Genomic DNA, 16,835 nt, shown 5'->3' on the forward strand with positions numbered 1-16,835 from the left:
TCGAGAGGACTACTTTCATTTTGAAAAAAATCGTGTTGACTTTTTGAAATTAATTTGAAAATCTAACGAGTTCGGAAAACAGCAACTTTGAGCTTGTCGAGGGGACAACTTGAAAGGAGGAAGAAAGGGTATCAAGAGGACAGTTTGAAGATTGCTTATAATAAGAATGAACCATAAAGCGTGTGCAGGTGATAGCTCGTATAAATTGATTTCATGCGAGCTTACAGGATAGTTTTGAATCGACAAGACACAATTCAAAAGAACAGTTTTCCAATTCAAGGAATAAATTTGAACTAAACAGTTTGATATAAGAACTAAGGAACGTTTCGAAGGAGCAGCTCGATAGGATTTCAACTGAGTAACAACTGCTCCTGGAAACAAAAAGTATGTTGAGAGGACGGTTTCGGTATCTCATCAAATTAATAATCCAGTTGATTGAGGAGACAGCTTGAGATTATAGAAAACAGTGAGAAAGTCTAGAAAATAGCCTGAACAAATAGTTTGAAATTTCAAGTGCGTTGGGTTGACAATTGAAATAATGAAAAAGTGTATGTCGAGTTTTAAGGGTGAATAGCAAACCTTGATAGCATGTTGAGGGAACAGTTATAGTTTCTTAATGCGCCGAGAGGTCATTTCGTAATTTTACCGATTTGAACCAAGCGGGTTTAAAGAAAAGTTTGAAAAAAAAATACAAGATGAGTACTTACAATATACAAAAGTACAATACAAAATAAACCATCTTTTGTGCATGAGCTCTGAGCTTATCATCATGATTTGGATCGAAATACACAATAAGTTCATTAGACATCACAATAAGCCAATAAGAAATTCATCTCACGGGTTTTTCCCCGGCAGTTTTTATCGAAAGTTTTTGTATATCGCGATTTAATAATATTCTGATGCAGTTGATCACTGAAGCTTTAACGCTGGTAGTTTACAATCTTGCCAACCAGAAATGATAAAAAAAATCATATCAATTCAACAAACACTTAGGCAGTCGACAGCCCTTATAAATTATGCAATATATATAGAAACAAACGTGTGACTAAGTTTAAAACCACTACAACCCAACTTGCTTGCATAGTGTTATAAAATATCTATTTGAGTTTTTCATAGTTCGCAATTTTAGAATAATTGTCGCTTTGCTAGTTGATGATCAAAAAGAGATCTAATTTCAGTGTTTAGGATGATTTCGTTCAATGAAAATTGAAAGAGAGGTGGAAATGAGATATGAAAGCATCGGCCACGAATTGTAGCGCAAGTTGTTTGTACCTACTTCACATCAGTCCATCGATAGGATGCATGGCAAATGCCAAGTAGACGAGTTTCCTAAAACAAAAACAAACTTATTGTCGATTTGCATTTTTTTTTAACTTAATAAAAAGAAACGATTTCAAAACAGTTTCTTTTTAATTATATTAAATCATTTTGTTTGGGATAGGAGGGGGATGTGTGAATGGATTAACCCGATACCGCGTCATTCGTCACAAGCGTGCAGTCAGTCAGTCAGTCAGTCAGTCAGTCAGTCAGTCAGTCGGCCAGCAAGCGTGCTAGCCGGGTAGCGCATAGTTTCCTCGGTAGTTCGAGATCGGGTTGCTCAACGGTGTTGCTTCCGAGTTGCAGACCTCCGGACAGGTCTGCACAATATAGACACGTCGATGCTGTGAAAATGTTCTTTACTGATGGATCACTTATAGAGGAATCAACAGGATTTGGAGTGTTCAACGAAATATTTAGCGCCTTTTACAGCCTCGAGTTGCCATGCTCTGTGTATATAGCAGAGTTAGCAGCAATTTATTGGTCTTTAGACAATATCGCTTCAAGGCCAGTTGGGCACTACTACATTGTAACGGATAGTCTGAGTTCTGTTGAAGCAATCCACTCAATAAAACCGGGAAAGCACTCACCATACTTCTTCGAGAAGATACGGGATAGTTTGAGTGCTTTATCAAAACCTCGCTTTACCATAACCTTTGTCTGGGTTCCCTCTCATTGCTCGATAGAGGGTAATGAGAAAGCTGACTCTCTGGCAAAGGTTGGTCGATGGAAGGTGACACGTATCAGCGTGATATCGCCTTCAACGAATTTTACTTTTTAGTTCGAAGAAACTCTCTTTTCAACTGGAAGCGCAAATGGGACGAGGATGAGTTGGGTCGGTGGCTGCACTCGACTATCCCAAGGGTAAGCCTAAAACCTTTTTTTTCTGTTGGGGAGAGAGTCCACTGCGACCATTAAGTTGATCTACTGTGGTTTACCCCGCGTTATTATTTTTACTTTGCTATGCTACTTGACACCCCTGCACTATTGGTTGAAGTTGCAGTTGTTTACGGGTAGCGCTACGAGCACACACATAACTAGGTAGGATCTCCAAGTGCAATCTAAGTTCCCTTGAAAAGATCCAACCACATGCATGTGCTGCATCGTTGGGGCGTACTATTCCAAGGTATACACGGCTAGCATTTCACTAATGCTAAAACCGCCAACCTTCATCATACTATGTGTGCCAGGTTATGTCACGACCGGGATTCGATCTCATGATCGTTGGCTTAGAAGACAAGGATGCTATCCTTTAGGCCAAGATCTGCTGGCTTTTTAAGCCTAAAACCTTGGTTTAATACATTGGACCTGAGTCGCGATTTTATTCGTATATTTTCCCGTCTCATGTCCATTCATTATTCCTTAGACGCGGTACTCTTTCGTTTTGATATTGCTGGCAGCAATTTGTGCAGTTGCGGCCAAGGTTACCACGACATCGAGCATATTGTTTGGTCGTGCGAGGTCCATCTTGTCGCTAGAACGATATTGATAGACTCCCTTCGGGCCCGAAGAAAACCACCCTATGTTCCAGTGAGAGATGTGCTGGCTGTGGTAGACTTGGACTACATGTTCGAAATTTTCCTCTTCCTAAAAGCTATTCATCTTCGTCTATAATTCTTTTGATTTTCATATTTCCCTATCTATCTTCTTTTTTCTTTAAAGGTGAACTAGTTTTATAAGCACACAATCGCAATCAAACAAAACGTGTTTGGCTCCTTAAAGCCTAAATGTATGAGTCGTTTCAAATAAAGAATTTAAAAAAAAAGGAGATATACTACACAATATCCAAAATAATGCTTTTTTCAGTAAGTTATAACCTTAAGAGTTCGGCCGAGTTCTTATACTTTTTGAGTGAGTTTTGTTGGTCAAGTTAATGGCTTTTCATTGATATATAAATTTAACATTAGTTTCAGATAGATTTTTTGCAAACTAGCAATCAATAATGAGCTTTTTCCTCTAAAAAACAGCAAAAATTAAGGGTTTTTTCTTTGAATTTAAAGTGTTTCTGCATTAATCCATTTGAAGTACTTCCTTCTCGAATGGACGAAATCGTATATATTATTTAAAATAAATAAACCAACATCTTAGAGCAATTGACGGCTTCAATTTGTTCCTGGTTACAAAATAAAACAACTTGGTACAAAATACAATGTTACTTGTAAACAAGTAAACTTAGAGGATTTATCTGGTTCATTCTAGCTTCATTCTTTTACCAAAGAAGCTAAAAACAACTTTAGACAAGTCAGAAGAACCGATCAAGATGTCCAGTTGAGTTTAAAATTCGTCTCTAAGAGAGCATTTGCACGTGCCGTATCTGTTTCTGTAGAACACATTTTAGTTTGAAGCAATTAGCGAAACAGCTTTGAGCTCAAAAAATTCATTGGGCAATATCACAAATTTGTTGTTCCATTAGTGCTTTTGGGGATGAGGGAGTGTGGTGGGTCGCTACAAAAAGAACTGTTTTCGATTGTTGAATCTATCTTTCAATCGAAAATGTCCAACTAGCACCACTGAGTATCTTTTGCGGTGCAGTGCGTTCAACGTTGATGTATGAAGGAGTATATATGGAGTGGTACGGCGACAGTCGACAATCTACGGATCCGGAGGCTCTCCAGCTTCAGTCGTTCGTTTTCGCTGCTGGCGATGGCGGTTTATTGCCAGCATTGCTTGCCACTTGCCTGCAGCTGAAAGGGATCCTTCATCTCTTATACAGCCCGCTAACTGGCACAATACCACGCTACCTCTTGGTACCTTTCCTTGAGAGGCGGTCGTTGTGTTGGCGAAGAGTGTGTGTGCTTATGACTTGCTGCACGAACTGCATGGGATTTTTGGATGATTTACTGGAGCTAATCTTTACGACAAACAATAGCTAATTTTCTGCAGGATATCACGTTTTCCAAATATTATTCATCATTAAATTAACATTATCTGGCTCTCATCGGTGGGTTTCTGCGGGTTCTTCTTCGTCCGTCGTTCCACATCGTTGCTCGTGTCTGTTTGACAATATGGCGACAGACGCTCGACCGGAAACGCTCTGCCAGTCAAGAAAATGTTTGTGTTTTTTCTTCTCTTCTTTTGTTCATTTGCCGGTTCCGCCCTTCTCATGTTGTTGTTGTGATGAACGATTGGACACAAAACAGCGACAAGAGCAGTACGGCCAGAAGCATAATCTCATTAGGCATTAATTTGCGCTTCTGATAAGGTTACGGGTGAAGCATCTCAATAAAATCGATTTACGTTTTTATCAACATCCTTCTCCCGAGCAGCGAAGGAAACAGAGGATAAACGAAGGAAATTACTGCGGATGTCAGCTATCAAACCGTACTCAATCAAAGGGTGAGCAGAAGAAGATCAAAGTGTAACACCGTGGTTTCTGTTCAGAGGTTCTCTCGAGTGACCTGGAATTTTTCTTTGCATAAAACGCGACATTTTTTTTCTGTCGTGATTATTCTGGAGTGAAACCAAACCAGAGAATGCTGGAAGATTCGATGGCGATGTTTTATTTTCTTGAAATTCCGCACAAGATTAATCGAGGATGATGCTTGGTCGCTTATCAAACCAAGTGAAGCTTAGCTCTTGGTTTTGTTCTCGACTGCTCGCCTAATTAATGAAGCGAAAAAAACTTCTTTATTCATGAATTTAAAATACATATTCTGAAAAAAAGCAATCACTGATTCTTTTAACTTTACTCTCGATGGCTGAAATTAGAACTATAATTAATTGGATTTTTGAAAAAAATGGGTTTTTTTTTGCCAGAAACGTGCAAAAAGTGTAGTCTTCAATAACCATTGTCATAAAGTTTTCGATTTAACAAAGACTATTTTTTTATGAGTAATTATGAGTAATTATGAGGGTGCCACATTTATGCTGACAAGGCAAGGTCGGCTTCAAGCATTTCAGCAGGGCCCAAGTAACCATAAGCACTAAAACTTTGCATTGCTTCATTGCTTTATACCAGCATTCAAGTGCTAAATTACACTATATCAGCACATTAAGTGCAATTTTGCATTACAACAGCCCTTCGAGTGCTATGCTGCATCATATTAGAACTCTACCACTCTTTTAAAAAGCAGGCTAGCATTTTATCAGCTTCGCACAATGCTTTTGAAATGCAAACATAGCTCTAAATCAGAATAACAAATGTTATACTTTTTAAGCATTAAATTGGCATCACTCACGCTTTTTTTAATGCTATTTTGCAATATGTAAGCACTACAGTGGCATTAGGCCACAGCACATTAGCATTGATTGATGCTGAATTAATGCAAATTTAGGGCACCGGTTGCCAGAAATTTGAATCAAATAGGGCTTTTTTCAAAGATTTAAGACGGACCTAATAGGTTCACAAGCAGAGTGAATGTCAAATGTCATGAATTTGATTCCAGGAACTCTTCGGTAGAAAAAAAATCATATTGGAAATTAAACCCGAGAGATCTCCTTAACATGCCATAAGCGAATATAAACAAATAATAAATTTAGTATCATGGCAGAAAAATTAACCAAACAAAAATCGAAAAAATATTTTTTTTTTCCGCATGGTCCAATCTCATTTGAACGCCATTTGCATTTCCCAGCTTTTTGCCCGCCAATGCTATAGCTAGCATCAACTTATGCTAATATAGTGCTTTAAAAGGGTTATACTAGTTTCTACACTAAACCAGTAGTTAATTTCGCCAAACCTGGCTCACAGAGCTAATGTCATGCACAGGATCAAGCTCTATAGTGGACGTTAGAGCAGAATTGTGTCGGATTCTTTGATTTCATCGACGGAACGAACAACTAATCGCGACTATAGTCCTGAAAATTCGTTACTAAACTCAAGAGAGTTCAATAACGAGAGAGATGGTGAAACGAGTAACGAAAAAGAGTCAGTTTAGTAACGAATTTTCAGGACTATAGTCGCGATTAGTTGTTCGTTCCGTCGATGAAATCAAAGAATCCGAAAAATTGGTGCTAGATTTAGTGCTTATGATTACTTGGAAGATGCAATCGATTCCAGGCGCTTTGTTGGATTCAATGTCTTTGATTTTCGCTTCTATTTCAGCCAGGGAGGGCCCTTCCGAGATGACGCCATTAATGCGACTTACTGTTGGCCTTTTGGGCTGAGAGTACGGTTGGGCATCGCTATTAAATAGTAACTCGGAAGAGTTGTTCGAAGTGCTTAGTTCAAGGTTTGACCTGATCTGTTCGATCGGTCAATAACTGATCTGCTCGGTCTTTAAGCTACATTCCTGCATTAGTACTAAGGCAGCGAGAAACATCATAAAGTAATCGGATGTCTCCATTGGCGGCGATTCTTTCTCCCTCTTTGTCTTGGCATACATTAAGGGTTAAAAATACTGCAGAAATCTACTTTTTTTTAAAACAAAAAAATAAATATTTGGATGGATAAAATTTTATTATTAACAACATCGTGAAGCAAAATAAACATATTCCAGCATATGGAAACGATGTTAACATTTTTTGATTTGATGTCGTTGCATTTTAATGTATCTGCATACAGGTGTCTATTTAAAAAAAATATGGTGACTGTCCGAAAAATATTTTCACACCAAAAGTGTAGTTATTGGTTACTAAAACCAGTATAAAGTTTTTTGCGGCTTTGAACAATGTTAAAAATTTTTATGATAATAGAAAACTTAAAAAACCAAGCTTCAGATGTGAGAAAGTATTTATTCATAAGTGAAAAATTCAGATTGTGGTGTATCACCAATCAAAAGGCATTTCGATTTTTCATGATCGAATGAGTCGCAAAGCATACATCTGGCATTCAATGGTGCAAACTTAACCCTGCAATAATAATCCGAGTGTTCGTTTACTACTCGAATCCCTTAAGCACCCCACCGATAGGTGGCTGACTACAGCTACCAACAAACGGTTACCAGCAAGCAGCCTCTTCGAAATTATCCCCTTTCGTTTAACGGTAGCAGAATAAAAGAAATTAAGCGCGGCAAAAACTGTCTTGGACAGCATCTTAACACCTGTTTAAACACTTTATATTCAGCCCTTGAAATTGTAACTACAAATCAGAATAGGTGAAGTGAAACCGCGTAGATGAAATTGTGTCTAGCATAAGTTAGAAATAAAATTATAAGTAATATAGTACAGTTTAGTTTTCATCTTAAAATATTGGTTTTACTGTGCTATGAACTGAAAATCACCCAAGTGCAAAAAGTGAACTCTGGACAGTTATTCCCACCCAACCAAAATCTCCCAAACGGTACTCGATTGCAAGTGGACATCCCAAGGACTTACCCAGAACCAGTGCAGCTATCGAACAATTGGTCCTTCAAACCGGATGTTTCCGAATTCCCGTTCGAAGTGTCCCCAGGAAGGCCTAAGGTAGGCCAGGAACGCCAAAGGATCCAAAACTCCCAATTTCGCCATTGCTATCGAGGTTCCCCAAGTGCAGTGCAGTGCGCCATTTTGAATTGGCGTCGGTTTATCCCAAGGAAGGCGTAATTTATTGAAATACAAGGCATTCACTCACTGAATGCACAGATATCTCCATCTACGACGTCGCTGAGACTTCCTACCATCACGTATCACTTCACCGGAGGAGCATCCGTACAAGCGGATCACGGTTCCCCAACTACCAATCATCACCAAGGAACTATCAAGGGCTCCAAGCGCTTTTCATCCCATCGGAAGAACAACCCAAACATCCCCGGAAAACGCATTCCCAAAAACACCCGAAATTGAACTTTGTTTCGCCCAAAATTAAACTTCCTTCTTAACCACGTGCCTCCAGCATCAATTATAACCGCCATTGTAGCAGTTTGTTCGAGGAGCATCTTTAAAGATTATACAAGGCTCGAATTAAGAGCCAGCAGGTAATTGGCTCTCCAAATAATTTACTCCTCACAAACGGTGCTACTTTTGTCACTCTTTTCCGAGATTCAACGATGCCGACCAAGCCGAAACCGAAACCGCTGAAGGAACTCCAGGTCAAACTTCGAGGTCTACACGTGTCCTTCGATAACTTGTACGACTTCATGCAACAATATCGCCCGGATACGAAATGCGCGGAGGTCAAGGTTAGACTGGAGCAGCTCGATAGAATGTGGGACCGAATGACCGAGGCTATCGACGAAGTTGAAGCACACGAGGACACCACCACCGATGAAGATACGTACGCCAAACGGGTAAGGTTCGAAAATCAATACTACGAGCTTAAATCGTTTCTTCTCGATCGTATCAAAGACGACCAAGACCAAGTCGTTTTAAACCAGACTGCGCGTACTCTCGATAACACTCTCCCCAACCACCCAACCCCCACGTTCGACTGCCCCAAATATCTCTCCCCAAGTTCAATGGCAAAATTGAAGAGTGGCTAACTTTTCGCGATCTTTACACCTCCCTAATACACTGGCAAGCTGACCTTCCAGAGATCGAAAAGTTCCACTACCTACGTAGCCAGCTGGAAGGCGAGGCACTCTCCGTCATCGATGCTCTATACGATAGCATGGGAACTGCTATCGAAAAGGTATTCGAACTCCAAAATCCTCCGAAAACGTCAGGTCCAAGCGTTGTTCGACTTAGCGGTTATGAAAAGGGAATGTTCTTCGGATCTGCACATTTTGCTGGAATCGTTCGAGAAAATAATCAAGTCCCTAGATCAGGTCATCCAACCAGCCGACTACAAAGACGCATTCCTACTCCACATCCTAAGCTCTCGGTTAGATGGGTCCACTCGCCGAGGTTGGGAAGAAATCTCCTCCACCACCGAAACCGATACACTCAAAGACCTAACCGATTTCCTACAAAGACGTGTCAGAGTGTTAGAATCCCTCCCAAGCAAAACAACTGAACCCAAACCCGAAAGTTTTCCTCCCAGGTTCCCCAAGAAGATCCCCACGGTCAAGGTCTGCAACACCAATATACAACCATCCTCTCCATCAATCAAATGTTTTGCTTGCTCTGAGTGTCATCTCCTATACCAATGCCCATCGTTTTTGAAGATGACCGTAACCGATAGAGATAGTCTTCTGAGAACTCACTCATTGTGCCGAAATTGCTTTCGTCGAGGTCACCAAGCGAGAGAATGTTCTTCAAGGTTTACGTGCAGACAATGCCGTGGAAAGCACCACACACTTGTATGTTTCAAGGGTAAGGCCACCGACCACCAACAACCAGCAAATCCCGATCCCCAGCAGCAGAGTGCGGCGAGTGATGAAGATCCCCACCGAAGATTGGTCAACTTGGCGACCACCGAGCAACCGGTCAGATGCAATGCGACAACAGCCCCATCCACTGGTGTTCTTTTGCTTACAGCTGTTGTCCTATTAGATGATGGAACGGGTCGTAGGGTACAAGCTAGGGCTCTTCTGGATAGCGCCGCCGAATGCAATCTTATGAGTATGCGATTGAGGAACAAATTGAAGGTCAAGGGAAGGTCTAGCAACGTTGAGGTCGTTGGTATTCAAGGATTATCTTCTACGGTACAGGGCAAGGTCAAATTACTTTTGCGTTCTCGGAGTTGCGACTATTCTCGAACCATGGATTTTTACGTTTTGCCCAAAATATCATCCCCCACATCAGCAGCAACTATCGATACCCGTATGTGGAACATACCAGTGGGAATAGAGTTAGCTGATCCCGATTTCCTGAAATGCGAACATGTCGATTTGGTACTGGGTGCAGAATCATTTTTTGAATTCTTCGTTACTGGAAATCGGATTCATTTGGGAAACGAACTACCAATGCTGGTCGACTCCGTCTTTGGTTGGGTAGTAGCAGGGCGATACGCAAGCAAAATTCCACTCACATCTGCAGTATGCAACACGGCGACGATGGGAAGACTAGACGAGTTAGTGGAAAGGTTCTGGCGATGCGAGGAGATTGAATCCAAACAAAATTATTCTCCCGAGGAATCGAAGTGTGAGGCACACTTTGTAAATACAACTACACGTTCCCCATCTGGTCGATATATCGTATCTTTGCCCCAAACTGAGTCGGTGATTGAAAGGTTGAGCGGATCCAAGGCTGTGGCGGAGAGGAGATTTTACCAAATTGAACGAAGGTTGACTAGGGATGCCAATCTTAATCAACAATATTCCGATTTCCTTCAGGAATATGAATCGCTTGGACATATGCGTCGGTTAACCACAGATGAAATGAATGAACCGAATAGATTTTTTCTACCCCACCATCCCGTTGTGAAAGAGGCAAGCACAACAACCAAACTAAGGGTCGTATTTGATGCGTCAGCAAAAACCCCATCTGAATTCTCCCTAAACGATGGCCTTTTGGTAGGGCCAATCATCCAAGAAGACTTGCGCTCCATCATTCTTCGAAGCCGAACTCGCCAGGTGATGATCGTGGCCGACATCGAAAAAATGTTTCGGCAGATAGAAGTTTGCCCAGATGACCGACGGCTGCAGTGCATTTTATGGCGACTAAATCCGAATGTTCCACTCGCTGGTTTCGAGCTATCCACGGTGACTTACGGGACCAAACCAGCACCGTTTGTCGCCACCAGAGTTCTACACCAACTGACGATAGATGAGGGTGATCGTTTCCCACTAGCTGCTGTTGCCTTGAGAGAAGACGTCTACATGGATGATACGATCACAGGTTCAGATGATCTCGAATCAGCTCGACGCTTGCAAATTGAGATGGTTGAAATGACAATGTGTGCTGGTTTCAAACTTCGGAAATTTGCCTCCAACTTCCCTTCGGTTCTAGATGGGTTACCCGAAGAAGATCTAGCGATTCCAACTAACACCGGTATAAACTTAGATCCCGATCCCATGGTAAAAACTCTTGGTTTAATTTGGATGCCCCATACAGATGAACTGCGGTTCGGTTTTCCCATTCCCACCCAAACAAACAACCCCCTCACCAAACGAAAAATACTTTCCCAAATAGTCACCCTCTTTGACCCCCTTGGCCTCATCGGAGCTGTTATCACTAAGGCAAAGATTTTCATGCAGCTGTTGTGGCGATTAGTAGACGACAATAACAAACCCCTTTCTTGGGACTCTATTTTACCCGAACGAGTGGAAGAGGAATGGATAAGTTTCGGCACCCAAATTCCCAGGCTTCTCGATCTGCGTGTTGAACGGCTTGTTACCCTATCGAACCCAACTTCCACCCAATTTCATATATTCAACGATGCATCGGAGAAAGCATATGGGGCGTGTGCTTACCTCCGAACTGAAAATTCTGCTGGACAAATTAAGATTGCACTTTTATCATCCAAATCGCGCGTTGCTCCCCTAAAATCCCAATCAATCCCAAGGCTTGAGTTATGCGGCACAGTTATGGGCGCTGAATTATTTACAAAGGTTAAGCAAGCAATGCGTCTTTCGGTGGAGTCATTTTTTTGGACAGACTCGACTACGGTTCTTAGATGGTTTCAAGGAGTACCGGCGACTTGGAATACTTATGTTGCCAATAGAGTTTCTGCAGTACAAACTCTCACCGAAAACTGTTTTTGGAATCATGTTACGGGGGAACAAAATCCAGCTGATTTGATTTCCAGAGGGATCCGACCTGAAGAAATTCAAAACAACAGCCTGTGGTGGCATGGGCCAGACTGGCTGAGCTGCTCTTCGGACAAGGGGCCGAAGTCCGGATCGTTCACAGCGGATGGAGAGGATGAGGAGAGGAAACGAGTTGTACTGGTATCAACTGAAGCACGATCATTTATAACCGAATATGTGGAACGATACTCCAACTATACTACGATGGTTCGTCACACGGTGTATTGGTTGAGGCTCATCAATTATCTGCGGAAAGGAAGCAGCCGACTGAGTGGGCCACTCAGAGTGTGGGAACTTAGGCAAGCAGAGGCGAGAATTTTCCAACTGATCCAGGCGGAGGAATTTAACCACGAACTCAGAGCGATTTACAAGGGGAGAAATGTTCCACTATCATCACCGCTGCGATGGTTCGTTCCAATTGTGGGTTCTGATGGGCTACTTAGGATTGGGGGGAGGTTGGGCCAATCGAGAGAGTCTGATGACACCAAACATCCCATTGTTCTTCCATCCAAACACGACTTTACCAAACTACTGATACGATACTGCCATATAAACTACTACATGCTGGCCCACAATTAATTTTGAATTCGGTCCGACTGAGGTATTGGCCCTTGGGAGGTAGAAATTTAGCCAGGAAAATTTGCCACGAATGTGTGCGTTGCTATCGCACTAAGCCGGCGATGATCCAGCAGTTTATGGCAGAGCTGCCTGCATCACGGGTGACCCCAGCACGAGCCTTTACAACGACAGGCGTCGATTATTTTGGTCCGCTGTACGTAAGACCTGGGTTTCGTAGAGCGGCAATGAAGGCTTACGTGGCAGTTTTCGTGTGCTTCGCTTCGAAGGCGGTGCACCTGGAGATAGTGACCGATCTATCTACGGCGAGGTTTTTACAAGCGTTAAGGAGGTTTACGTCGCGGAGAGGAAAGTGTGCTGTTCTTCACTCTGACAACGGCACCAATTTTGTCGGGGCGAAGAACAAGATGTCCGAGTTGTTGCAGAGATTGCGGTGTTCCGATTTTCACGATGAGGTGGCCCGGCAGTGCGCAGACGAAGGTATGCAGTGGAAATTTAACCCACCAGGAGCTCCCCACTTCGGCGGCCTCTGGGAGGCGGCAGTTCGATCGGCGAAGCAGCATCTGGTACGAGTTTTGGGAGAATCCGTCGCCACCTATGAGGACATGGTGACACTTTTGGCAGAAGTGGAATGTTGCCTCAATTCGAGGCCACTTACCCAACTGAAGGACGACCCCGACCCCTCTTCGACCGACCTGAAAAGAAATCTTCACATAATTTCTCATGATTTCTTTTTGAAAGGCATTGAAGTCAGAAAACGTGACTTATTACTCTTGTCAGAACTAAATATGAAAATTTCCTCATCACTGGTGTTATGGGGGGTGGAAAGGGGTGGAAAAAAAAGAGAAAAATATTAATATTGTTATTGCTTGATATTCCACTCTCAAATCTTTTAAGCTAAAAATGGTGATTGAAATTATCACACTGTGTTCTGTTTTTTATTAGATTTGTTATTTCTTACCTTGATGAACAAAAATAATACTTAAAGATAACCCCGCGCATTGAATTTTTATGATTAGGCTAGTTGTATCGTACCCCATTAAATATATTCTACAGCGCCGTTGTGTTAACATCCCGGGAAATGAATTGCTCCTCAACCCAATATTTCACTTGAACCCTAAGACGATGATAGAATATGCTCGAACCAGAGCTGGTAGTACCAGGTAGCGTGTCTGCAGGAAAGAAATGCCAAATCATGATTCAACAGTTTGGGCCAATTTTTCACTTTCACGCGTTTTCCCTGATTACGCTTCATCCCACCTGTTCCAATTCATGAGCACATTTCCGGACGATTCCGAAAGTCGTCGCTCCTTGAGATGGGTTCTGGTGGATGGACGTTAAAATGCCAACCTTTTCCATCTTTTTCTCCTCTCGCCTTCGGATACGAGATCGGTCTATTTGAGGAGGAGTGTTTCTGACGTGAAAATTCTCAGCAAAATAACAACTACAAGAGCTTCGGCGCCAGGTGCAAGCCGAGGAAAACAAAATAAAAAGTTTTCCAACTCTGTAAATGCTTTCGATCTGGTGCTTTAATTAAAATGTAATTTTCTGGTTTCGGAAGCGTGGATTGGGATCGAATGTTGTTTCCAAGGTTAAAGATGGTGGGGCAACCTTAATATTCTGCCAGGGGAGCGATACGTCTTCAATCAATGGTAAATTCTTTTGATTTTTATCGCTCATAAGTTATGTTTTTATAATTTTATTTTGAAATCTTTTTAAATACTCTACCAAGAGAGGCTGAATAAGAATAATAGACATAGATTTTCATAACACTTCAGCTTTTTCGTACGAAAGTTATCACTTTCTAGCAGTTTCAATGAAACAGGAATTTTAACCAAAATATAAATATGCGTATTTAGCCCGCACGGTTTGTGTTTCGGCATTTTAGACAACAGTTATAATAAAACCGACTTCTCGAAAACGGAATGAAATTTGAACATAAAAATTACTCCAGTGTATAGAAAACAGATGCCTGTACATTAGGAAGTCCCAAAATTGCATTACTTCTGGGAATCTGGGGGCTCACCCTCCAAATGGTAGATTAGGATGTGCCGAACAAACTTTTGTATGGGGCCGACTAAAAAAAATCATGTTTAGAGGTTCCGCAAGCGCGATCTTTAAAAAAAGTCCACTTTCAAAAGATTTGATTTTAAATAAATTCTGGGTCCAAAAATTTTCGTAAAATTTATATATTTTATATTTTTTTAATTTTGTTTGAGTTAAAAACTACACGTAAAAAATACAAAATGAACCATATTTGTATCTAAATGTAAAACTAGCAAGCTATTTTCAAGAAAAAAAAATTTTTTGGTCCAAAAATTTTGAATTCAACTGACCAAAATGTGTACCAAGCGTAGAATATTTTTGATACCAATGCCATCAAAAGATGCGGATTTTTGTGCACTTAAACTTTGCTGAACAAAACATGTGGTTTGTATCAACGTGTGAACAGCTATTCACGATTTAATGCTTAACAAAAATCACAATTAAGGATATTTTTTATTTAATTTATCAAATTTGTCTTAATAAATACCTACTTTAAAATCAAAATACTTGCAAAAAAGGACTTTGATGGTTTGAGGAAGTCATCAAAAGGCCATATGCCGAATTTGAGCAGAATCGGACAACAGGAAGGGGTTGCACTGAATCTAATGTGTGAAAGGGATTCTGAGACATAGTGTTCTAAAGAAGCATAAAAAACTGGTTTTTCATCATACATTTTTGTCTTTATCAATCGATTGCTTGGTTATGTAAGTTTTATTAAAATTTCAATTAAGACTAACATTTCACCTGAAGACTGCAATTCGATTGGACTTAAAACAAAAAAGTTATGGCTGTTCAAAGATTGTATTTTGGTTACAAATTGTCCTGTGAAACTCAATGAGTAAAAAGTACTCATTGTGTGTTAAACGACAATTTGCCACAAAAATACATTCTTGGAACAGCCATAACTTTTTTGTTTTAAGTCCAATCGAGTTGCAGTCTTCAGGTGAAATGTTAGTCTTAATTGAAATTTTAATAAAACTTACATAACCAAGCAATCGATTGATAAAGACAAAAATGTATGATGAAAAACCAGTTTTTTATGCTTCTTTAGAACACTTTGTCTCAGAATCCCTTTCACACATTAGATTCAGTGCAACCCCTTCCTGTTGTCCGATTCTGCTCAAATTCGGCATATGGCCTTTTGATGACTTCCTCAAACCATCAAAGTCCTTTTTTGCAAGTATTTTGATTTTAAAGTAGGTATTTATTAAGACAAATTTGATAAATTAAATAAAAAATATCCTTAATTGTGATTTTTGTTAAGCATTAAATCGTGAATAGCTGTTCACACGTTGATACAAACCACATGTTTTGTTCAGCAAAGTTTAAGTGCACAAAAATCCGCATCTTTTGATTGCATTGGTATCAAAAATATTCTACGCTTGGTACACATTTTGGTCAGTTGAATTCAAAATTTTTGGACCAAAAAATTTTTTTTTCTTGAAAATAGCTTGCTAGTTTTACATTTAGATACAAATATGGTTCATTTTGTATTTTTTACGTGTAGTTTTTAACTCAAACAAAATTAAAAAAATATAAAATATAAAATTTTACGAAAATTTTTGGACCCAAAATTTATTTAAAATCAAATCTTTTGAAAGTGGACTTTTTTTAAAGATCGCGCTTGCGGAACCTCTAAACATGATTTTTTTTAGTCGGCCCCATACAAAAGTTTGTTCGGCACATCCTAATCTACCATTTGGAGGGGGAGCCCCCAGATTCCCAGAAGTAATGCAATTTTGGGACACCCTACTGTACATGTGTATATAGTTTTTTTAACACGTATTAGATGTAATATTTTATCGAATCAGTATCACTTCCATCTGTACCGTTGAGCCGTCAACACGTACGCCGGAGCATCGTATCGTTGCTGTGTACATGCAGGAACATTTTACATTATTTATTTTTTCCTTACCTGTATTTCAATCAGCACTTTTCAGTGCTAAAATTATTTTCATTTTCTTTTTAATATTTAATATTTATTTATTCCGCCAAACAGTGTAAGCTACATATATATAATAACTTAAACCTAGAGATTACAATTTTCAAATAAGCTTAATAATAATAATTTTTCTTTACATTTACAAAGTCAGGTTCTTCGGTGCCTGTTACCGTAAAAACCTTTTTTCAGCTGCTGTTTTGACATAGTTAAGTCTATATTCTCATAGTGTTTATTATAACTATACATTAAACAATTAACAGGATTATATTTTCCATAATCAGTTCGAGTAGAGGTTATAATGAAAAGATTTCTTGTTCTTAAATGACGGCAAGGACAATAAAAGTTTAATTGATTTAGTAGATAAGCAGACTGAACGCGCTGATTAATTATGTCGTTTACAAAACAGATTGCAGCAAACTCTCTTCTTACACTTAATGTTTCCATGTTTATAAGCAGGCAACGTGATT

At 40.2% G+C, this 16,835-nt stretch overlaps 1 protein-coding gene across 1 annotated transcript; it reads left to right on the forward strand.

The window, feature by feature from the left end:
* The first annotated feature begins 8,222 nt into the window (after positions 1–8,222).
* Positions 8,223–12,383, forward strand: LOC129737864 (uncharacterized). Its single transcript, XM_055729028.1, has 3 exons — positions 8,223–8,462; positions 8,706–11,046; positions 11,788–12,383. Exons 1-3 carry the CDS (start codon positions 8,223–8,225, stop codon positions 12,381–12,383), a joined length of 3,177 nt encoding a protein of 1,058 aa, XP_055585003.1.
* Positions 12,384–16,835: the final 4,452 nt, after the last annotated feature.

This window comes from Uranotaenia lowii, chromosome 1, assembly GCF_029784155.1.
Source record: "Uranotaenia lowii strain MFRU-FL chromosome 1, ASM2978415v1, whole genome shotgun sequence".
NCBI lineage: Eukaryota > Metazoa > Arthropoda > Insecta > Diptera > Culicidae > Uranotaenia > Uranotaenia lowii.

What these genes read in the sequence shown, in the direction of transcription:
- LOC129737864 (XM_055729028.1), top strand. Translation starts at nt 8,223, where the DNA reads ATGCCGACCAAGCCGAAACCGAAACCGCTGAAGGAACTCCAGGTCAAA. An exon ending in AAGATACGTACGCCAAACGG is followed by an intron (nt 8,463 to 8,705) that starts GTAAGGTTCGAA and finishes CTGACCTTCCAG; the next exon opens with AGATCGAAAAGTTCCACTAC. An exon ending in AGCGATTCCAACTAACACCG is followed by an intron (nt 11,047 to 11,787) that starts GTATAAACTTAG and finishes AACAAAATCCAG; the next exon opens with CTGATTTGATTTCCAGAGGG.